This window comes from Thermobia domestica, chromosome 15, assembly GCF_964235325.1.
Source record: "Thermobia domestica chromosome 15, izTheDome1.hap1.1, whole genome shotgun sequence".
NCBI lineage: Eukaryota > Metazoa > Arthropoda > Insecta > Zygentoma > Lepismatidae > Thermobia > Thermobia domestica.
The window spans coordinates 7,225,424-7,251,389 of NC_137468.1; the positions used below are offsets into that span (position 1 = coordinate 7,225,424).

The window sequence follows — 25,966 nt, forward strand, 5'->3', positions numbered from 1 at the left end:
AAATATAATTTAATATCTTAATGCCAAATTGTTAAAGAGAAATGTGATCATACAGAGGTTGATTCATTTATCCTGAGCCAAAGTAAATTTGCAACTGTACCATGTACGCATACCAAAGTAAATATGCACATCGCTGTGAGATTGCCGCGAGGGAAGTAACAGTATCTAGTATCTTGTTAGTCACGCAATAGAGCAATATGGCCGAGCGTAGTCTGATGTCACTAAAACTGAACAGATTCTGGGAGGAGTTTATTACGACCCTTTCCGATGCTAAATTTATGGCGTCGCACATAGCAGAAATGTGTAAAATGCGTAATTTTCGTGTAGGTCCAGCCACCTGGAATCCTATTATACGGGAATATGTGACATACAGTCCTGGATCCACTACACCGATGCGAGCAGCTAGAAACCGGGTTCCCGTAAGGAGGATCCCGCCACTATTCATTGTAGTTCGGCGTATGAAGATCTCCAGAAATAATCTCACACAGTGTACGATGATCAGCAAATGCTACACATTGCAGATGACAATCAAACGCTTCATTCACAGGGATTAACGCCTCATAGCGGTTCGCAAGAGCAGTGTACACGTCCTGAAACCATGTCATGTGGCTGAGCAAAAAATAAACTGCAGGAGGCTTAGGGATGCGCACGAGACGAGTCGAGACAGGATTTTTCTGACAAAATTCGAGTGGAGACATGGCTCTTCCAATAGAGAAATATATACATTTTTCGAGTCGAGACATCACTTTTACAGCACATTTTCGAGACGAGACAGCCACAAATCTTGTCTCGTGTGCATCCCAAAGGAGGCTGTATGAATTCCCTTCTCTGACTTCTCTGTCAAGATCCAGATGCCGTCCCAATGGACAATTGTGCTTTCGTAGTCCTTAAGCAGTTTCTGTGCTATCGTCAAGTACGCAAGTATCACCGACCTGTGAAAATCCTGTAAAGAAGAATCGGATGCAATACCCGTGATCCAGTAATGGAAACTTCGTTGCTCGGGAATAGTCATTAGAGGTGACCATCAGATCGAACACAATCGGAATAGAGAGCTCCTCCGTGGCTAAGTGGTTAGCGAACGCGCGGGAGACCCGGGTTCGATTCCCGGCGGGAGCTCATGTGGTTCGGATTCCACGTCAATCAGTAGGTCCACGTCTCATATAGCCTCGCTGCTGAACGGGACGTAAAAATCACTCAATCAATCAATCAATCAACAATCGGAATAGAAATACGGTATATCCTAGGTAAGTGACACATCCAAATCCGGCTCAATATAAATGAATCAACCTTTATACTGTAATGTTTTCCTAACTCTCTTAAAGTTTTTTTTTTTTTTTTTAATAAAGGCTAGCATTTGTCATATTTTTATCCTGACATATTTTTACATGTTGAATTAAATATAAATACGTTTCTGACCCTTGTCAACAGAGAAAAAGCTTTTCATTAGTAATATAAAAATTCATCTCGTATTTGAACCATATTTAAGCTTTACGTCGGAAGTGATATAAGGGCATATTTTAGGTGAGTTCCGCTTATTGTTCAGAAATAAATTCACCAGTTTTGGCAACTAGAAACTTTTTTTTCTCTTTTAAGAATTATTTGGCCTCATGTAATAGGATGTTAAAGAATATGTACAGTGTGTGGGGTCAAAGTGGTTGAACTGGCATAGCACAACTTCTTTGAAAAGAGAAATCGCCACCTCAGCCTCTTCCTCTTTCTCTACTCCCCAGCAAGTATACTATCTTTGTCCGGCTGCTTTATTGCATACTGGAGGAAAATTTGTAAATTATCCATTGCAGCTTTGGAGAATTCACGATTGCCAATTAAACTCCAAATGACCAAAGGAGTATGCCTATATATATATATATATATATATATATATATATATATATATATATGTGTGTGTGTGTGTGTGTGTGTGTGTGTGTGTGTGTGTGTGTGTGTGTGTGTGTGTGTGTTACAGTTTCGGCTACGCAACATAGCCTTCTTCAGACATATTATTAAGGAGGAAGGGTGTGTTACGTAGCCGAAACTGTAACACACAATATTTACTCTTAAAATATACATAGGCCTACTGCTTTGATCAGTTGGAGTTTTATAAGTAATGCAGAAGTATATTTCTATACCACATCCGGCGAAACATTAGCAGGGAAAGGCATATGATGGCCGTTATAAACGTGTTTTATCTGATAACATGTAAGATTTAGCAATAAAAATTTGTGTACGTAATGTGACATGTTTCACGTATATACGATCACAAAAGTAAAGAAAGACACTTAATAGATTTCAAGTTATTTCAAAGAAACAAAAACAATGCAAACTATTCATAATTGGAACCGCGGTTCAATTAATGGACACAAATGTACTCATAATATTGCTACACTAATATTTTACGATTTGTCGCACACTATGATCGGAAACGAACAAACACAATATGCGAAAAAGTAATAAGATGGTTGTGTATACTCAGGTACTAATAAAGTTGTGATCATTAAAATAGAACACGTGTAATATTTTGGTGTGCAAGTTTGGCTAAATTGTGTACAATAAACGAAAATTCGTTTGTGAAGGTCTCAGTAGAGCGTATTAAGTATGGACTAACACTAACTTTAAACACTTCTAACAATACTTGTACTTAACAATGACATTTTGAGATAACGTATACCTATACAAATACAATTAGCCCCGCCTATCTCTATGAAATTAAATCCTTCGTTTTAACGTCCCACGGTTATGCCGGTTAGGCTAAAGGACACGGTGATAATGAGGAATGAGTGAAATGGTGGAATGAAGAAAGTGGGAGGAAACGGGAGAACCCCGAGAAAACCCACGAGCACAGTGTTTGTCCACCACAAAGTCCACACGGCGCGAGCTGGGATCGAACCAGGGACCCCAAGCACCGGAGGTGAACGCCCTACCACTGAGCCACCGCGCCCCCGGACTGGAGTCGAATCAGGGACCCCATGCAGAGGTGAATGACTGAGCCACCGCGGTACCCCGCTATGAAGACTGAAACGTAGCTGTAAGAGGAAGTACCGGTAAGAGGAACTATGGCTATGTGCTAGATAGAAGTAAGTATAATTACCTGGTTTACATAATTTACCCACTCATCAAAACAGTTATGTCAAATATATTTCGTTTTCGTCATTTAGTCGTATAATGTACCGAGACATGTTTCATGTACCCAGACAGTGCAGAAGCTACATTGAATCCAGTCTGTATCGTCCCCAGAGTTGTCATGATAATAATAAGCGTTACACCGTCCTTAAAAATTTTCTTCCATTACCTTAGACGATTCCTTGGTCGTCGTGGAGGGTAGAAGGACCAGTCGATACATTTTTAATTGATCTTAAGAAGTCTTAGATAGATTTGCATTTCTCACGATGAAGAGACATAAAGCAGTATGCTTTTGTGGTCCTCATAGGAACTAAACTGTGTGGCCGTCATTGGAAATCACATCTGTTAACTTCATCACTCATGGGAGAACAAATCAGTTCAATAAGAGAGCTACCACCTTTTTATTATCACTGATAAAGAAGATAGCTCCCCATTTCTCCTCTAAGGAGCGGAACTTTCGAAAGTGCTGAAATACGTATTTTCTTTTTAAAAAATCTAGTTGAAAGTTTAAAAAAAAACGAATTTCACATCCTCAACTTAAACGAACTATCAAATTGGGCGTTTTCTCAATAGAGAAAGGGAATTTGGATGGTACAAAATCGATCCTAATTTTCCCTCTTAGGAGTGGAATTTTATCGAAAATGCTGAAATATATGTTTCCTTCTTTTTTATATATAACTTTATGTACCGAATTTTATATCTCCAACTTAAGAGAATCTCCACATTCTGCAGTGTAAATAAATGGGAAATTTCATTATGATTGAAATTGGCATTTTATCTCCTCTGAGAGCAGAATCTTAGAAAAAGTGAAACACGTACCGGTATTCTCTTTATTTAAGAGTTTATAAAACCGAATCTCACATGTCCAACTTGAGCGATTCTCCACATTCGGGACTTTCTGAATAAACAAAGGGAAATTTCAATATTATTTATTTATTTATTTATTTATTTATTTATTTATTTATTTATTTATTTATTTATTTATTTATTTATTAAAGAAAAGAAACTGTCCTCTTTCCTCCTTTTAGGAGGGAAATTCTCCAAAATCCTGAAACATGCATTCTTTTGTTTTTATTTAAGAGTTTATATACCAAATTTCATCTCTAACTTACATCAATCCTCTCACTAGACACTTTCTCAATAAAGAAAAGAAATGAACCAATTTTTCTCCCTTCTTTTTCAAAAACGCTCAAATACGTGTTTCTGTGTTTTGTAATTAGAAGTCTCTATGCTGAAGGATAGGAATGAAGAAAGAAGCCTTTAGGAGGAAGAAAAGTCTGTTTTGTGGGACCTTGAATAAAGAGTTGAGAAAAAGACATAAAATGCTTCGTGTGGAGTGTTGTACTGTATGGGGCGGAAACGTGGATTTACGTAAAGGTGACGAAAATCGACTGGAAGCCTTCGAAATGTGGGTGTGGAGAAGAATGGAAAGAATTAGTTGGGTTGAGAGGAAAACGAATGAAAGTGTGTTAGAAATTGTGGGTGAGAAAAGAACACTTTTAGATAGTATTAGGAAGAGGAAGAGAAATTAGTTGGGACATTGCCTAAGAAGAGATCGTATCATGAGGGACGTCCTAGAGGGTATGGTGGCGGGAAAGAGAGAGAGGGGGCGAAGGAGAATACAATTAATGGATGATATTAAAACAGAAAGATCATACGCGAAGACGAAAAGGTTAGCGGAGGACCGTGGAGCATGGAAGCTTCTCAGCTGCGGCAAGTGACCTGCCAATAAAGGCAGAATACCTATGATGATGATGATGATGATGATGAATTTCAGATTTCCATTCATAAGACAAGTGTCATTCTCTTAAATGGGTAAAGTTTCAAAATTATTAAGTTAAAAAACATCTCCACTAAAATTTACTCCTGAAATTTATATATCAAACCAATGATTTACACACATTTCAGTTTTACAGATCTAAGTTAATTTTACCGGATTTATTCTGTATCTCTAATACGTGTTGCATTACAAGGTCTTCTGACTGAATATCTTTGTAATCTAATATTGAACTGAACTGTATTGCATACGTTGGGGTTTGCGGTTATTATTAACTTGTGATCGTAACAAGTACTAGTACATCTATTGTGTAAATGTATTTAGAAAGCCTTGAATTGGGAAGCTAAATTGGCAATATACTGTAGGTTAATTAATATCAAGTTATGCATTTCCATTTCAATTCTAATTCAGTTAAACTATTTATTGTAGTACTGTGAAGTGTTAATAGGTTCTTGTGTTATCAAAGATGATTATTGCTGCCTGGGGGTCCTCATTTATTATACGTATAAGTTGTTGCTGTTATAGGTAAGTAATGGATTTTTCTACCTATGTATATAGCTCCTGGATTGTAATATTGCTAATTTGACGTTTTTCAACTGTTCTTTTTAGTTCTAACGTGACTGGGTTTGAACGCACGGCATTTAACTGCATGACCGGTGAACAACGCAGTTTCGCTATTAAAGTGTTTTACGTAAATAGTGCACGACACGTATTAGGCAGACATTTTCGTCTGCCGTGTAGTGATTGTGTTCCAGGACGAAAAATAATTCTTGGGTAGGTTCACAACTTTAAAGCAAGACGAAGAAGAAATGGCAGTGCAAAAAGTTTTAGGACACCCGAGAATGTGGAGGATGTCCTTACGATGACAAGAAGCCCTTAAAAAGCTGCACGCCTGAAAAGTGAACTGTTTTTGGCTGTCATATTACAAAAAGTGAACTGAAAAGTTAACTTTTTCTTTTGGTTTATACATTAATTTCTACTTGTGTTCTTACCATTTGTTCAAATAAATGAAAACAAAATTCCATTTTTTTTATAGTAACTTAAAAAGCGGGATTTCACTGGGCCTCTTACAAAAGGGAATTTGACAGAGAGAAAGCAGAAGCATCAAATATGAAATACGCTTCTAAAGTGGAATAACAAAATAATTTTCCATTGAGGACTGACAACCCTGCATGAAGCTGTTATGTATAAAGAGAAAGGCACCATTTCGTGTTCAACATTTGGCGCCAGTTTGTATGTGCTGTATGAAGAACTATAATGTGTTCGTTGGTTTCTCTAGAGTACTATTGCGTATTTCTAGAGTAATAGGTGCTTATGCATTCATTTGTAACGACACAATAACACTTTCATGCAAGAGTAGTGATCTATGAATCGTTGTTTCCTATTGTGCGCCGTTAATTTACTTCACACTTGGACGCCCTGTTTTTTTGAAAATGAAGTGGAATCTGCTTCATGTTTAGCAACGTTTTAATGTCAGCACTCAAATGCTAACACGTGGACGTCTGGTGCTACAATTAAGTGAAAATAAAACGCTTTCTACGACGTTGGCAACATTGACAACCCAATAACCTCAAATGTTGAATAGTTACATTCTCTATGTTAGTGTAAATGTATTTGCACAGACAAAATTCCACTTAATTGTATTATTCCTGCAATATTGAACATTTCCATTCACTTTCCCATAGTGAGACATAAGAAGGAACTCGACATTTGAACACCCTGTAGCTATCTCGGAAACGAAGCAGCATCGGACCTATGTTTATAGGAACATTTTTACTTATTTCAATGTCCGCAATCACTTCGTCAACTTTGGACATGCCTTTATGTTACATATTATATATATATATATATATATATATATATATATATATATATATATATATATATATATATATATATATATATATATATATATATTGGGTGTTCCAAAAATTGCATCGTCCCTATATTCAAACCCAAACTCCGATGGCCTACATACTCTTGAATCAAAGGTGTCCAATTGGTCAAATTTGAAACGATGGTAGACCTTGATGACCTCAGTAGGTAAGTGAAATATTATTGTATGAAAAGTTTGGATCTTGAGTTATTATGTATCAAATTTTGGATTTGGATTTAGCCACAAAAGAGTACAATAAAATAATAAAAAAGTAATAAAAATAATAGTAAGTACAAATTCGTACTTTGATGGTCAATAACAAAAAAATCAACGACCTGCACAACACTATGTTCCATACGTGTTCTAACCTCGTTTATATCTATCATCATATCAAATATAGTGAAAATCAGATTAATTTTATCTTTCGTATCTAAGTAGTAATTAGAGATTTACATTTTATTTTCATTTATTTACTAGCTGAAATATCAGGCGTTGCACACAAAGAATCATACTTATGAATAATATTACGTATTTTAAAACAAAGAATTGTGTAGAATAAATAACAAATCTATTGTTCCTGTTAATTCCGATCCATCTGAAACACGCACACCTTTGGTTTTGCCTCTATCAGAAAATCACGAACTGAGAAGGATAAATAACGTGAAGCACGCCTTCGGCGCTGCCCTGTCAATTCCTGGGCTAACTGGCATATGTTCTTGGCTAAGCATGGGCTTAAATATCAATGGGACTATCACCAATTAGCTTAGCGACCCCAAAAATCTATGGATTCATCACTAACCTAGGTTATTTTTACATTTCATTTTTCACTTCCACCCTATACCAATAGGGGCTGAATTTGGACTTAGATGGCATCAGGAGTCTCATTATTTATTTCAGCGATCCCGAAAACTACGGATTTGACCAATATTGGTCGTTTTAGAAACATTTTACGTCACCCCCTTCGCACCCTCACAGGCGTGTTACCCCCAGTATTGTAAATCATATGTGTTTGTCTTGGTTTTAGACATCAGTTTACATGTCGAGTACGGATTCTTGAGATACTCAATTTTTTTTTTACATAAATTTTAAACCAGCCCTTTCCCTTCGAAGCCCCCTACTCCACCCTTAAGATAAGAACCAAAAAGATCTACATAGCCTATAGTTGTTTTTTTTTTTCATACTATGGTCTCCGATAAAATTAGTTTAAAAATGCTCCCCCCCCCCAAAAAAAAAAACCCGGCGTGGATTTGAATACCGGACACATGCACACACAAACATTCATTTTTAAATATAAGATTTACTAGTTATTATTATTATTACTTGCGAAAATTAGACTCAAATAAAAACTTGAAGTTTATGGATGCCAAAGGTCTGCAAACCATAACAATTCCTACGAAAATCATGAAAATCTATCACCATTTCAAATTTGCTCAAAATCAAATTTATTTCCATTGATCGCATACTTTATACAGGTATTATTATTCTCCATGTGATTGATTTTTCTTCAGAAAAGTGAAACCAAAGACGATAATAGAACTTCCCGTGAGTTTATGTTTAGTATTTTCAACTACCTAGCTCTTAACTTAAAACAAGTGTCTCTTGGTTATGTGGTTAGTATTTGCACAAAAGAAAGGATTCTTCTAAGGCACACAGTTAGGTAGTTGTCTAGTTGTGAACATAGAGACACGTTACAAATAGAATATTGAATCAAATTAGTCACATTGTAAGTAAAAGAAATACATTGTTTTAGCTACGAGTACACAAATAACTTTTAGGTATTGATATAAGTATCTATCTATTGAAATGCTACAATAGCAACAAAAGCGCCTGAGCTCCAACCTATAACTTTGGATTTCAAACCTTTGATTTACGGTTATTTGTGATTTCACGTTTAATAAAGACAAATACTTTTAAGTGTGTGTACTCTTAAATAAATTATTTAAATAGACCTTTTTTCATAAAGTTTATTCTTTTTAAATTGTTGTTCAAAGCCTTTGTATTTTAATAAGCTTTTTTTCCAAAATCAATGCAAATGAATTGTGCTGCCATCTTTGGAGTTCTTTTACACTAAACGTTTGTAGACGTTTATATGTTTGTGGCCAATCCTTTCGACAATGACATCTCGGAAACTAAAAAGCTCTAGAAATATGACGTTTTCACTGATCGATTGCAAATTTTATGTAGAATGTCCAGTTTTAATTGAATATTTAAAAAATATATGGCCATTATTTCTTTATTACATTTTTACGGGTACACTGGAAGTGTTAAAATTAACAAAAAACAAAAAAAACTAAAGCATCATATCCTACGCATTATACATTCCAACACCACATAATTGTATACGGGGTTTCATATCCTCTCAGGCGTTTGTTTAATGGCCAAATGATAATGAAAAACGAAAGACAACCATTTCCCCACTCTAAGTTGAATCTTTATTGTTTGGAGTGTTTTGCCCAATGAACACCATATATATCACTGATATTATAATTAATTGCGTGTGGAATATATTTGCTTATTACATACTGCACGCAAGAAGAAAGAAAACACTGATCATACATCAATTAAAAACTCCAACCGGAAGTAGGCTCAAATCTTGCAAACGGTGCGAGATTTTGAAAAAGTAATCCAAAAAAAAAAAAAAATCTCCCATTTAAGGTATCTCTTGGCAATTTTTATCAAGACGTCTTTCACTTCTATTTGTAAAGGGACATGTACAGATGTGAGGAATAACAAGGAGATTCATGCTCATATGTGAATGATGCGCTGTGTAGAGAGCGCAGGCTCAGCTAGTCTATATATTAAAATTCTAGGTTTATACGTTTGTGTGCAATCCTTTGGACAATGAGATCTCGAAAATCACAAATGTTAGAAACATGCCGTTTTCACTTGTCGATTAAAAAATTTTGTGTAGATTGTCCAGTTCTCATTCAAATCTTCAAAAACCGTGTCGTTATTGTTCTATTCAATATTTTAGGACTCGTTTTGAGCCTATAAGTTTAAAATTGTTGCAGGCCAAAACTACGGTGTTAGGCAACCAGTAGAGAGATTACGTATGGCGGGTTGACGGACATTGCAGGCGCTTTGCTTAAATCGGAACGGAAAAACCTACTGCATGCTGGCAACTTCAAAGGCCTCAAGAGACGCAATGAGGCGTACTCGGAGGGATATAGATTTGTTACTAAAAAATATTTCCACTTGATATCGTATTACTTCTACAAATTTGCTACAAACTCACTCCAACATCTATACACAGCAATTCACTTCCTTTGTGAGTCTAATATCCTTTACTTGTGGGAGTAAGGAGGCAGGCACGATGGGAAGGAGGTTCATGGACATAACAGAATGATGCGCTGAGTATACAGCGCAGGTTCAGCTAAAGTTTAAAATCCTGTCCACACCGAGAGAAATATGTTCCACTGAACTTAAATTTCGTATTTAAATCAAAGTTATACATGATTAATGATTGAAATCAATGATGGCTCTTTACAAAAATAATGTCGATAAAACTTAACCTTTTATCGCTATAAAAAAAGAGGAGAAAACTTACTTAATGCTCTAATTCTGTTATACTTAGGTATGCCCTCTAATTCTGATATACTTAGGTATGCCCTCTTCCCTCAGTTTGTAGCGACAAAATGTTAAGTTTTACCGATGTCACGTCCCTCAAGATCCGCCACTGAGTGAAATAATAACAAATGACTTACCTTCTCCCACTCTTCTAGCAACCTCACTTGCATTCAGTCCATAAGCATTAGGCCGAACCTTGAAGACTACTAAATTTCTGTCAACCCTGAAAATAAAACAAAAAGTACATTAGTTTTAGAAATACTGCCTAGACGAAAAGAGTTGAAATTATAATAAATTACATTTCAATTATTCAAATTTATGTTAAAGCCCATCATAAATCGTTACATCTTTATCATTTCTTCTTTTTACATTCAAAATTACTGATAAAATCGTTACATCACACCATTTTTTCTTCTTGCAAGGCTGCACATAAAATCGTTTCCATCTTTTATTTTTTCGCGGCTACCCATAAAATCGTTTCATCATCCAATTCCGTTTCTTCTTTGAAGGCTACCCATTAAATCATTCCCTCAGCAACACCTTTTCTTTTCGCAAAGCTACCCATAATATCGTTACAACACCGCTATCCTTTTTCTTCTTTCAAGGCTGCCCATAAAATCATTTCTATGATCAACCTTTTGTTTTTTCACGGCTACCCATAAACCGTTTCTTCTTTGAAGGCTACCCATAAAATCATTCCCTCAGCAACACATTTTCTTTTCGCAAAGCTAACCATAATATCGTTACATCACCGCTATCCTTTCCTTTCTTTTAAGACTACCTATAAAATCATTATCTGAGCAACACCTTTTCTTCTTGGAAAGCTACCCATAATATAGTTGCAACACCGCTATCCTTTTTCTTCTTTCAAGGCTACCCATAAAATCGTTTCCATCATCAAAATTTTATTTTTTTCACGGCTACCCATAAAATCGTTTCCATAATCAACCTTTTATTTTTTTAACGGCTACCTATAAACTGTTTCTTCTTTGAAGCTACCCATAAAATCATTCCCTCAGCAACACATTTTCTTTTCGCAAAGCTACCCATAATATCGTTACAACACCGCTATCCTTTTTCTTCTTTCAAGGCTGCCCATAAAATCATTTCTATGATCAACCTTTTGTTTTTTCACGGCTACCCATAAACCGTTTCTTCTTTGAAGCTACCCATAAAATCATTCTCTTAGCAACACATTTTCTTTTCGCAAAGCTACCCATAATATCGTTACATCACCGCTATCCTTTCCTTTCTTTTAAGACTACCTATAAAATCATTATCTGAGCAACACCTTTTCTTCTTGGAAAGCTACCCATAATATAGTTGCAACACCGCTATCCTTTTTCTTCTTTCAAGGCTACCCATAAAATCGTTTCCATCATCAAAATTTTATATTTTTCACGGCTACCCATAAAATCGTTTCCATGATCAACCTTTTATTTTCTTAACGGCTACCTATAAACTGTTTCTTCTTTGAAGCTACCCATAAAATCATTCCCTCAGCAACACATTTTCTTTTCGCAAAGCTACCCATAATATCGTTACATCACCGCTATCCTTTCCTTTCTTTTAAGACTACCTATAAAATCATTATCTGAGCAATACCTTTTCTTTTTGGAAAGCTACCCATAATATAGTTGCAACACCGCTATCCTTTTTCTTCTTTCAAGGCTACCCATAAAATCGTTTCCATCATCAAAATTTTATTTTTTTCACGGCTACCCATAAAATCGTTTCCATGATCAACCTTTTATTTTTTTAACGTCTACCTATAAACTGTTTCTTCTTAGAAGCTACCCATAAAATCATTCCCTCAGCAACACATTTTCTTTTCGCAAAGCTAACCATAATATCGTTACATCACCGCTATCCTTTCCTTTCTTTTAAGACTACCTATAAAATCATTATCTGAGCAACACCTTTTCTTCTTGGAAAGCTACCCATAATATAGTTGCAACACCGCTATCCTTTTTCTTCTTTCAAGGCTACCCATAAAATCGTTTCCATCATCAAAATTTTATTTTTTTCACGGCTACCCATAAAATCGTTTCCATGATCAACCTTTTATTTTTTTAACGGCTACCTAGAAACTGTTTCTTCTTTGAAGCTACCCATAAAATCATTCCCTCAGCAACACATTTTCTTTTCGCAAAGCTACCCATAATATCGTTACATCACCGCTATCCTTTCCTTTCTTTTAAGACTACCTATAAAATCATTATCTGAGCAACACCTTTTCTTCTTGGAAAGCTACCCATAATATAGTTGCAACACCGCTATCCTTTTTCTTCTTTCAAGGCTACCCATAAAATCGTTTCCATCATCAAAATTTTATTTTTTTCACGGCTACCCATAAAATCGTTTCCATGATCAACCTTTTATTTTTTTAACGTCTACCTATAAACTGTTTCTTCTTTGAAGCTACCCATAAAATCATTCCCTCAGCAACACATTTTCTTTTCGCAAAGCTACCCATAATATCGTTACATCACCGCTATCCTTTTTCTTCTTTCAAGGCTGCCCATAAAATCGTAACATCACCGAAACTTTTATTTATCTTTTTTTAAGGAAAAGGGGTTCAATTAGCTTCAATTCAAGTTAAGTAGATATCTGTAAATAAGATTTGTTGAAATAGTGATTTGAACGAAACAGAAAAAAGAAAAATCTCTCCATTATCCTAAGACAAAATGGCGGACTGTATGTTCGCTGTAAATTGCGACCGAAGGCCGATCGCTGCATCCATTCTTTAAGCTTTAATATGGCGTATTAGCCTTCAACCTATACCATGTGCAAGCATGGGAAATCTTGTACAGAATAACTCTGTCAATTCGTGCATTCCATTACTCCATTTCTCTGACAACATGTGTCAGAGTAAAGACGGTAAGAGATACCAATAAATGTCTTTTAAAGGAAGTCAACCGAAACTCCTTTATATCTTTACCCCATTTATCTGTGTGTCTGTCCAACCGGGAGATGTTACGGTCTATAATTTACAGCGATATATCCCTATTATAATTAATCTGTACCTATATTATCAACATTGATCAGAGGCGCAATAATTAAGCATATAGCTTAGATATAATTAAAAGAAAAAAACATTATTATTGACATGACATGTTGTCATGGTAAAGATTATTATGGACGTATACACGAAATGGACGAATATAGATGGAATATGTTTGTGTAAACAAAAAGAATAAATCGATGTTAGTTGGTATGTATAATGTTATGACATATTAATCTGAAGTTGATAGGTTTATTGTAATAACTTGATATATCTGCGAATTAGGGCTAAAGTGTTTATTCGCTTTATCTGGTGCCGTAGACCCGGGACTATACCGAAAACCTTTAGTTCCGAAGGATAGTAAGAACGGAGTTTATGTGCATATTTTACCTTTTATGAGTTTCACTACTTTGAGAAGTGGAAAGAAAATCCAAAGAACTGGAATTATGCAGGATTCGGAGATTGAAGAAGTACCCAGTACTTTAGATGAAACCATGTCTGGAACTGCCGTAACTGTGTCCGAACGTTCCCATTCTAATCTTATTGATATGATTAGTCAACTACTAGATGCTAAATCCGAACAATACAATAAAAAGCTAGAACAGATACAGAAATGGAATGATGAGAAGCTGGAGCATATGAAGAAATCGAATGATGAGAAGCTGGAGCATATGAAGAAATCAAATGATGAAAAGTTCGAGCAAATATTGACCCAACACAAGTCTCTTGCAGATAGAGTTCAGGGTATCCATGAAAATTTCGATCGGTTACAGCATAATTTGAAAGAGGACTTGCAAGTGTTGATTGAAAAAGTGAATGGTACTGGTGTGAATATGAAAGTAGAACCGGAAGAAGGTCAGAAGAAGGTCGATGGACGAAATGAAAATATTGAAGAACAGGATGTAAACGAAACAACTGAACCTGTGGTGAATTGGGATGCGGAAGATGCTGCAATTAAAGAAGAACCATCATCTCCGGCCAAGGAGACCACCACCACTACTACTACAGACGTATTCAAAATTGAAGTGAATACAGGCGTATTCAAAATTGAAGTGAAAGGTCTGCCGAGATTATACAGGTTAGGGGAATTGAAGAAATTGTTGACAGACGATTTGAAGTTGGGAAGCCATACTATTAGGTCACCGAAAAGAGCGAGTTCTTGGATTTATTTGATCTTCAAAACTGAAGAAGACCAACAGAAGGCAGTAAAGACCTTGAATGGATACAGTTGGAAGAAGCGAGTTCTTTCAGCCGAAGTTGCCGGAACTGATCAACGTAAGCGAAAATTGGAAAAGTCTGATGATAAGGATTCTAAAAAGGCGAAAGTTGAGTTACTTGTAGAAGATAGAATAAAACAGGCTACAATACCTTTGTGGGATGTTACTTATGGAGAACAGTTGAAGAAGAAGACTGAAGAAATAAAATCTTCACTCACGCGAGTGACGGATTTGCTGCTGAGAAGAAATCTGGATTTAGCAGGTTGGACAGAAGAAAGAAAAGAGAAGAATAAAGGACTTGCAGATTTTCTGAGGCGTTTGCCTATAGGAAAAATTAAGGATGATTTGAAAGATTATTATCTCCAAAACAGAGAAGGAAACAGCTTGAATGTAACATCGCTCTATTTCCAGATCTTCACTGAAAAGGAAGAAGGTGAGAAACCTCCACCTCTGCAGCTGTTAGAATATGTGAAAGAAACTATCTGTGACATGAGTTTCCGATTATCTCCAGATTCTGATTTTCAAGTGAATACCTCGGGAGCCGAGCAGCTTTATACTTCCATCGCGGAAATGGTTGAAGTTGACGAAGAAACTTCCTTGATAGATGTGTGTTGTGCCGCTGGAGGAATTGGATTTACTCTTGCTAAGAAATGTACTCAAATTCTTGGCATAGAAATGTCCAACCAGTCAGTTGAAGATACAAGAGCTAATGTTGTAAAGAATGTCATCACAAACAGGGAGTATTTTGTTGGACGAACTGAAGATATTTTGCCCACCGTAGTGGAGAAAGTAGCTGGAAAGAAGATACTTGTTATTGTAGATTCACCTAGAGTTGGGCTTCATCAGAAGTTTCAGCAACGTAATGAAAAGGTTGAACAAGAACAGGAAAATAAGTATCAGATTAAAGTTGGAAATGGCTAAAGCTAGTTCAAACTTTAGTCAACCCTGATGTGTTAACTAAACTAAACTTGGCTAACAATTCTTGATCTATTCTCTTGGATGTTACGAGTTGTGTTATGAGTACTTCATTTGGACTTTATATATGTGCAACATGTTATGATGTGATTCATTTATTTTATCTTTGTAATAACTTTGAGTGTTATGTTTATCTTTATTTTACCTTACGTGTTCAAAAGAGATTTGATTGTGTTAAATTGAAATTCATGACATTGATCTTAAATTGAAGCTTCTAAATGTAATTATTGCCTTCTGATCTTGTTGTTGTTTTGATAAGATGACGATCTTAATTATAAATAATGTCGTTTGTATATGGATGTTATCGCTCAATGTAAAAGAGGAACAATTAACTAGTAACTCTGCGTAAGTCATCAATTAGTTATAATTTTGAATAGATCCATAAATGATATTTGTAATGAATCGACGTTTTATGATATGTGATTAGTAATAAAAGAAAAATGTTATTATAAATGAATTGATATATATATATATGGAGAAAGAAGAGAAAAGAAAAATATTTATATTGATGTAATAATAATAATTAATACGAGGATTGATGTAATAATAATTAGTACGAGGGCTATTCAAAAAGTGAGTGTTTTGAAAATATCCAGGGTTCTTTCCTTCACTGTAATACTGTTACGGAATTCCCGTTCTGGGCGACATTTACAGCGATATATCCCTATTATAATTAATCTGTACCTATATTATCAACATTGATCAGAGGCGCAATAATTAAGCATATAGCTTAGATATAATTAAAAGAAAAAAACATTATTATTGACATGACATGTTGTCATGGTAAAGATTATTATGGACGTATACACGAAATGGACGAATATAGATGGAATATGTTTGTGTAAACAAAAAGAATAAATCGATGTTAGTTGGTATGTATAATGTTATGACATATTAATCTGAAGTTGATAGGTTTATTGTAATAACTTGATATATCTGCGAATTAGGGCTAAAGTGTTTATTCGCTTTAAATTTTGGAACGTAATATTGGGGAACGTAGCAAGTATTCTTCAAAACACCTTTACAATGACTGCACCGATAAAGAATCCCGCCATATATGAAGTAACTATCAGTCATACGTGTTCTCCAAGCACAAGATAAGCGCCCTGCGGGTATTGACAAAGCGCTTGTTCCCGTTTATGGAAACATTATGAGCCCACGTGTAACAAACTGCTATCGTAAATGAAAAGATTAAGAACGGAGTTGAAATATGATATCCGCTGCTAAAACTCTATAACTCTGGGATTCAGAAGCTACTATCCCCACCACATATTTTTGAACGATTACTAGCCGTTGTAATTTTAGTTTCCGGATCCACCTCCTATAATATATTATTTTAACTTCTCTTACCTGAAGTCGTGGAAGGTATCCCTAGGTACATCAAGCAACTCTGCAATTATAAGGATGATATCGACTCCTTCCTTCCAATTTTTCAGTCTGAAAAGATACCATACAGTGAGGTTAACTATATTATGATAACATCGGACATAAGTAAGCTTTATGGCTTATATATCTGGCAATTCATTACTACAGAAACTGAAATTTGCAATTTTAGATTTGAGGTTATTTCTACAAGATCATTCTTTGTATTATTCTCCCAATTTCCTGGTCTTTTCTTCCCATAGACTTACAACTAAAACTCTATACATTCCGCGAACTCTCTCGTGGGTATACGTGCCTTTGGCGTGAGAGATCCGGCTTCGATTCCCGGCGGAAGTTCATGTGGTTGAGATCCCACGTTAAGCTGTATGTCCACATACACAAGTTTACATGCTTTACCCACAATTCTACGCTCTCAATAGTGCTTATGCGCATTCGTCTGTTTGCGAACTTGTCTGTTAGTCCTATATAATTTAAAAACTACATTTTTGGCCACTTTGTATCTTTACTAACATCATACTGTTTTGTTTAATTTACTGATATTCATCTTTAAAAAGGACGATACTATTTTTATTATATATACTTCATAATAGAAAAACATTTAAAAACGTAAAGCAAAATACATATAATACAATTTTTCTGTGGCTGGCACAGATCTAATGTGTTTACATAAGTTTCAATGTAAAACGAATGACGAATAGTGTTACGTAACGGATTAACTTAGTGACACGAGTATCCACTGTACCTATACAAAACATCCTAAAAGATATGAAGTGAGGAGCTTTACCTCCACTGCCCCTGGTGGAAATTCTGCGTACGCTACTGATTCTATACACATTCTTCGAAACTAAATGAAACTATTGCGGAATTCCTGGACTGCATTACTTGGAAGTCTCTAGTCCTACCATCTAGATGTATCATGTTACAGAATTTCAAGTTGTACAAAAAATATTGGGCCTTTGGAGGTCAAAACTCAGAATACTTTTTCCTACATTGTGATCGTAAGTTATACATTTTTTTATCACACGTGATCCTCCCCTTAAGAAATGTCATGAGTTCGTTACGTTTCAGTAGATATTTTAGATAGAAATTTGATTGAATGAATGTTTTTAAGTCACATCATGTGACTCCAAAACATTGGCTTCTCTTTGTAGCCAGTTTTCTCCCAATGGTTCAACACTGTTTGGTGAGCGATACCATGACTGCTTATATGCCGGTCCTGGACGAATTTGCCGGAATATCACCCACTTTTGTTGTGTTTGGAGTCTGCTTTGAGGAGTATCATGAACTTCGAAATTTCCAGAACGTAAGCGACTGAGAGTCTTTTGGCCGTTGCTTTTGGTAACGTATCATGCGCATAAGTAGCACAAAGGGACTATCCGGTTGCAATGATGTGAACAGTCTTTGGGGAAGATGGCTGAAATTCAGCTTAAATGTAGAAGAGACGAAGAGACTATGTAGATTTTAGATTCCAAAAGGAAATTGTCCTAAAATGGATGGAACATAGTCAAAATACACGAAACATTAACAATAATGGAAAATCAATGAAAAACAAATAATTCCTCCACTTATCTCGAAAACCAAAAGAGGGAGATGGCTGAAATTCAGCTTCAATATAGAACAAACTATGTAGATTCTACATTCAAGAAAGAAATTGTCGTAAAAATGGATGGAACATAGTAAAAAAATCACGAAACATGAACATTGAAGTCTATGGAAAATCAATGCAAAAATGAAGTGGTCTACATATCTCAAAAACTATAATCGAGTTTTTGATATGGCGAATTGAAAGTTCGATGTATAGCATGTAAGGTAAATATGAATAGAACATTGTTAAAAGTCAAGTTATTTGAGTAAGAATCAATAATAATGATAAAGTATATGTTTCTTGTTCGAGTTACCCAGGGCGCCCCACGCGGAAGTTACGTGCTGAAATACCTCACATCTGGATTTGGAATCTCCAGACTTGATTTAGCACGCAACCAAAGGTAAAAATGAGGGAGAACGCGGGAGAACGCCGTTCCCCCACTTCCGAAAATATCTAACGGGTCCCACCACTTGTGGGAAATATTTAACGGGTAAAAATTACAATGGGCAAAGATAAACACGGGGAACGGCTCGAGGTCATAAAACTCCCTACCTTTTCTGATCCACTTCTACCCCTGCACGCAACGTGACTTTTGTCCTGACCACGTGACACAGTCTGGTCCTTACAGCAAACCGGATAAGTAGTTCTGCGGAAAGTGGAATCATCTTCGGCGCAATACCTCACGTCTGTCTATAAAAATTCCAAGTTTTCCACATGTATTAGCGTCCACTGTGAGCTGTCAAATGATTTTAGACTTTATTCGCTACGACTCATATACCCTGAGCTGTGAGGCATTAACGGCATCTCGTGCAAAAGACTCAATTCTTTTTAGACTACCTGATATTCACTTAATTGTTTCTTTATCAGACCTGCCCGTGCTCATGACACATAGCATTCTCCAGTTAACAGCGAAAAGACCTTATAATCTTCAGTAGCTATCAAGGTAACAGTGAAGAAATAAAGAAAATATCTCTTCAAGCTTATTTGTCATAACCTGAGAAGTTTACAACTTTTAATTGGCATTGTTTTCAACTCTACACTTCTTTCTCCTTGTAAAAGAGAGAGATTGGTTCGCTTGAAATAGAACTAAGCACTGTATAGAATTCTAGTTAACTCTATTATTGGAAGATTAATTTTTACAAGGAAATAATGAAACTAGTAGGGCTGTAAGTGAACACCATGTTTTAAAGATAGGATAGATCGAATTTGTAATTAGGTCATAATCCATATGCTAAGCTATTGGTGGTATCATAGTGAAATACAGTATGTCAGGAGCGCACCCACGCGGTGGCTCAGTGATAGAGTGTTCACCTCTGGTGCATGGAGTCCTTGTTCGATCCCAGCTAGCGCCAAGTGAACTTTCTGGTGGACAAGGACCGTGTGTGATGGCTTTCTCGGGGTCCACTTTCTCCCCACTTTCCTCATTCCAGGATTTCATTTATTTCTCATCATCATCATCTTCCTTTATCCTATCCGGCATAACCATAGGACGTAATTTTTTTTTTAAGATTTCATTTTATTTCATTTGCAAATCCTCCTACACTCACAGATAACGTAAACAAAAAACAGTAACATCACCTGTATTTTCAGAAGTTCATTTCAATGGACAAGTTCCCCCCTCCCTCTTCTCTTGAACTCATTGGGGTTCCGAAACAGTAAAAGGTCTGTTAAAAGACTATCTTTTAGGACATGAAGATGATCACGCGAACTGCCCAATTTTCAGGATTCAACATACAAACATGGTTATTACATTAACAACTAATGACTAATTGATTCAGTGCGGACAAATTTCAACTTTAAGAGTAGTAAGTACTACATGTTTTATAGGAAGACGCAGATTCTACAAAACAGAGGCCACTATAAGCAAGTGACCAACACAAGTGATCTAGGTACCACCGTAACTGTCGATTGAAAAGGTCCGCTATCAGCATCAAGAGTGGATGTGCTTATAAAATGGATCATCCAGTTCAACATACCTCTAGTCAATTCTATACTCTTACACGACTTCAAATCAATAGTTACAAATTTGGTCTATATCAGTTGGAAAATAAAGATAAATCTGCATTACACTAACAGTTAATTTTACTCACCTGTCTTTGAATTCGACGTAGGCGTAACTTTGATCCACATTGTCATAGATGTTGGGCTGAGATGTTCGCTCCTGTAATAAACAGGCAAAAAAATAAGCTTCTGAACATTCCACAAATATTTTATTTATACCAAAACTGTTATACATTTATTTACACAATGATATAAATACAGCTATAATACAGATACAGATGCAATACCTCTTTGATATTCAAATAAGCAAAAAGAATTAAGATCCTATATATACACAGGGAGTTGGAGAGAATGTATTCCAAAGTCTATGATTCCTAATCTTCTTTGATTGACAACACACCTTCCCGAACGCCCACATGAAGAGAAAAATCGAAAACATGTAGAAGGAAAATGCACACATATCGGCTACAGGCGGTTTTCCTGCCACGGCGAGAAAACTGGAATCTGTGTTGTGGTGTCGATTTTCTGTACTGCGTTGGAAGGAGTAAAGTCTAGATGGTGCATACGTACTTTTTTATCTTTGTACGTATGTTCCATACAGACTTTCTAGAGGCTGCTACGTACTCAGTTCTTTTCTCCGTATGTTCCGTACAGATCTTCTAGATGCTGCTACGTATTTAATTCTTTTCTCTGCATGTTCCGTACAGATTTTCTAGATGCTGCTACGTACTTAATTCTTTTCTCTGTGTTCCTCCGTATGTTCCGTACAGATTTTCTAGATGCTGCTACGTACTCAGTTCTTTTCTCCGTATGTTCCGTACAGATTTTCTAGATGCTGCTACGTACTCAGTTCTTTTCTCCGTATGTTCCGTACAGATTTTCTAGATGCTGCTACGTACTCAGTTCTTTTCTCCGTATGTTCCGTACAGATTTTCTAGATGCTGCTACGTACTTAATTCTTTTCTTCGTATGTTTATTTCCGCCTAGAAAGAAAATCTAGATCGTACACAAAACTGGGGCTGTGTAGTGTTCGTACACAACACAGATAATGTTTATCAAAGTATGTAACCATGATTTTCTGTATCCTGCACGGGCCAACGAAGGACACATATTTCCGTCTATTTACAGTTGTACATATTGGTCTTGGCTAAGCAACAAATCTGTACAGAAAATCTTGTGCATGATGCAGAATCGTGCTAAATTACGTCTCTTCGGATTTTCTAGACTAAATATAAGCTTGTTTTCTCTCAGTGCACGACTTCGTACAACACTTTTCTTTTTTATTAATAATAATATAAATTATAATAGATGAGACTACATTTTGTATAGCACTGAACATTGTTTATGTCGTTACAGGTATGAATTGGTGCAGTTTCTCTCAACATTGATATTTTATTTAAAATTTTGTATGCACTTTTGGTCTGGAATACCCGGGTTCGGTTCCTTGCGGAATCTCGTGTGGTTCGGATCTCACGTTAAGCTGTACGTTAACGTCTCATACAGCCTCCGTGCTGAAAGGGACGCAAAACTCAAAATCAAATCTCACAATTGATTCTAACTGATTATTAGGTTTACGCTAATAGGTCTTATAAGATTGTAATATTAGTGTGTCCTTTACTCCTCATGATAGTTCTTGAAAGGAAGCGATTTATTTATTATTTTGAAGAGACAGCTATAGTAATTGTCTCGGCGAGTTCGTTAACGGAGTAAACTCGTGTGTAACAGTGGTTATCAATATCACATACATAGAATATTGATCGTTTGGATTACGAGGATAGAAAAAAAAGCCCTTATGGGCCTGAGCCGTTCTAACGGTACCAACGCCATCTCTTAGCGACTGGCCAAACTACGTCCAGTCTAGCAACAAACTTGTGGTCAACGTGCTGCGTCGCTCTCTAACAGGCGTATCAGGACCTTTGTATACTTTGTGGCCGCCACGTGTTTTACATATGTGACTCCCCAGTTTATCTCACGATACTGAGTGTACATCTAAAATTTGTAACCACCGGCCGGGACTACTAGATTAAGGTGTTCCCTTCTAACAGCGTGATCATCTTTATTGTCTTTACCAGAGTTTATTAAAGACTTCATCACAGAAATAAATAATTAAAATGTAGTCAGGATGGCATAAAATTTATTCTTAAATTCCAATATTTTTCAACGTCTCTACGGGGCTGCGAGACATGTCAGTGAAGAAATGCTACGATAAGCTATTCCAACAGCAGACTGAAGGAGAGTGTTATTTTGTGCCTTCTCAATAAGGAGATGACATTGCAATTAGATAAATTGCACAATTGCGTATTCTCTGCACTGTTCTGTGTGTAATTCATAATGTTAGTTGTCTTCGGATGCTGTAAAACAGTGGTTTCCAAATTGGGAGCGTGAACAACCAGAAAGGGGATGCAAGCAACTCACAGAACTACAAATATTGTAATAAAGCGGGGTAAACTAAATACTATACAAGCACGAAATATCTATTGAGTAAAAACTGTGATTCCACTAAGAACTAATGGTCCCGGGTTTGATTCCCGATAGGGACATTCGGTCGAACAATTGTAAAAGCTTTTTCAGGCCAGCCATCCTGAATGAAGTTTTCCTGGATTTTCCTAATTCACACCAGGCAAATACTGGGATGGTATCTAACATATAGGTCCCAGGCCTCTTCTTTCCTTCCCTTTCCTCAGATAATGTAATCGTCAAAGGACGTCATTCCTCACGTCACGGGCTACCATGGCTATAGATGCTGAAAAGCCCAGAAATCTAATTCCTAATCCTAATACACGAAGACCTAAGTTTGCTTAGAATAATACTGCACTATAATAGTTTCCCTGAGAATGAATATAAATTGGTGAGTATTATTATTGAAGGTTTGAGGATCTAGTAGTGCATCTGAAATTGCAAAATTTGCAAAAAGAAATCAGTTCTATGGGTAGGTAAAGAGGTGGGTGTAAGTAAGCAGGGTGCACGAAGGAGGGTGCCACATAACGTAGGAAACCACTGTTCAAAACTAAGAAGGTCGTGTGCACACTACGCTTTTTGGCTAACTTATTCGCGTTGCCACAAACTTATTTAACAGCTGTGAGCCTACAATACTGAACCTACGCGCGGCACAATGTTTTCCGCAGATTCTTCACCCATTGGAGAATAAGCACCTCAAAATAAAATAAGCTCTACCAACAAAATATGTGTAACCACTCTCTTTTATGGAAAGATTTATTCTATAAGTTGGCATTTAAAATTGCTATCCATTGTCAAACAATAGATCTGATCTGAATTCCAAAGAAACGAAAGTGGCAAATCCTAACTCAATCCTAACGAAAGTGGCAACTAGTTGAAGAAAGCGGTTGTAGGGTTGTTGATAACAATGGGAGACCCGGCTCTATTCCCTACAAAAGGCAGGTATTTCAATGCGTAGGTTCATCCAGCATCTCTTAATGGGTTCCTGGATAAACATGGAGATAAGAGTGGTTTGAGTCTGGTCCAGACTTTATCACATTCTACAAGTGTCGAAGTGTCATAACTGAAGCCTTACTTCCACAGTCTTTTGGCCTCACATGGTTTGTTCCAAATAGCGGCATCTTTTCCTTCTAAAGTAAGGAAGAATAGATGCCTAAAGAAGGGCAAATCCAAGATCCCAATATTTTAGAATGAGGATAATTAATCTGACTTCGGTTTCGATCTTTTATAAGGATGGGCATGAGTGAGTTTTCTCTGAAACTCAACTCTACTCGAAACAGAGCTCGACTCGAGAACTCGGCTCGAAAAATTTTCTCCAACTCGACTCGAATTTGGGTCGAGTTTTGAGTCCAGTCGAGCTAAATCCTGTATGTAGTTTCAAGTATCCTACACAGCCAATACAATTATCAATACTACCTCTACTACTACAACTTATATTATTATTATTATTATTATTATTATTATTATTATTATTATAAGAACACAGTGAATAACATGAAAGATAGGCGGTTTGTATCTGAATACTAAAAAACTAGTTGACTGTCGATCTCGGTTGTCGAGAACTCTTCAGAAGACAATGACATCATTCATGAGGTTCTGGGTTTGAGTTCCGAAGGAACAAATATTCGGTCTCGAGCCAAAAGTTGTTAAAAGTTATAGGGCTCCTGCCAAATATGTTATTCCTAAAACATATTTTAGGAATAAGTTATTCCTGAAACATATATTGCTCGGCCAAGGTTTAGGGTTATCAACGGCTCGAGCGGCTTGGTTCAGAGCTCATTCACTATCGAGCCAAACCAAGAAGTGAGCCGAGCCAACAGCTCAACCCAACCGAGCCGAGCGGAACCGAGCTGATGGCTCCGAGCCGATTCGAGCCATCGGCTCAGTTGAGCCAAGTCGAACAGAGCCGATAGACTAGTTTCAACGGACCTGGCTCGAGCCAATGGCTCACCTGGGTCGAGTTGGTGGCTTTAGCCATCGACTCATTTGAGCCGAGTCAATGGTTCATACCAGGCGAGCCGAGCCGGTTAACATTACTACCTGGGTTGGGCTTTTGTTTGGGCTCAAAAATTCGACAATGCAGGTTTTAGCCTTGATAATAGGACTAACAGTATATACTGTATTTATATTGGTACTCACGACATTTGAGGCTGTCTCGTTATAAAAATCTATTGTCGTCTCATTATAGAGACGAGACGAGATGCGAGTAGTGTTCCCTGTCATGAACAACACTAAAAGTATTCCACATTACTGCTTACATTTCTCATGGCTTTAGCTTTCCAGTCTAACCAGGCCATGATTACAAAACGAGTTGAAACGAGCTGAACGAGCGACCAATTTACAAAACTCAACTCGACTCGAAACTCGACCTCTAAAATAGTGACTCAGCTCGGAACTCAAATCGAGAAAATTACCTCTGACTCGACTCGTGCCCATCCCTAATCTTTTATGGGCAAACACTAACATTCCAAGTGCAGCGTAAGATCAATATAGCGGGATGTGCGTTTGGGGAATCTAGTTGTTTCCGTAGATGCACTTTTAACAATTATTCCCCGAAAAAGGTTTACTATCCCACCTTCCTCACAAATCTAATGACAAATTAATGTATCCACTCTATCGTACGTGTTGTGGTAAATTAAGTCAGTCATGAGTTTGTAATTATGAGAAAGAGAAGTATATGGTATTTGGATAGTAGATGAAATAAAGATAGCTTTAGAAAAAGGAATACTTAAAATTTGGGTTTAAGATGTGGTTCAGTGTGATCCAAGGGTGGTGGATTATTTGCCGAATACATTAGTACTTTTCTAAAAGCAAAAACCGAAGATAGTAGATGGCCATCATGATATGAAGCAGAAAAACTGAGAGGAAAATATATCCAACACTTTGTGAAAAGGAAGGAATGAAACTGGATGCACAAAAAAATAAACATAATTCAGCACTTATGAGTTTAGCAAAGTTAATGTTAAACTCATTTTGAGGCGGTCAACGTGAAAATATGGGCCAGTTG

At 36.6% G+C, this 25,966-nt stretch overlaps 1 protein-coding gene across 2 annotated transcripts in view; it reads right to left on the bottom strand.

Annotated features, from left to right (window-relative positions):
• Positions 1 to 25,966, bottom strand: part of IA-2 (tyrosine phosphatase IA-2) — a 775,584-nt gene that overhangs the window by 547,965 nt on the left and 201,653 nt on the right. For both annotated transcript variants that reach the window (XM_081741273.1, XM_081741272.1), the window contains exons 9-11: positions 20,592 to 20,662; positions 16,884 to 16,970; positions 10,475 to 10,560 (exon numbers count right to left, since the gene is read on the bottom strand). In XM_081741273.1, the coding sequence (XP_081597399.1) occupies positions 10,475 to 10,560; positions 16,884 to 16,970; positions 20,592 to 20,662 (244 nt within the window). The remainder of the gene's footprint in view (positions 1 to 10,474; positions 10,561 to 16,883; positions 16,971 to 20,591; positions 20,663 to 25,966) is intronic.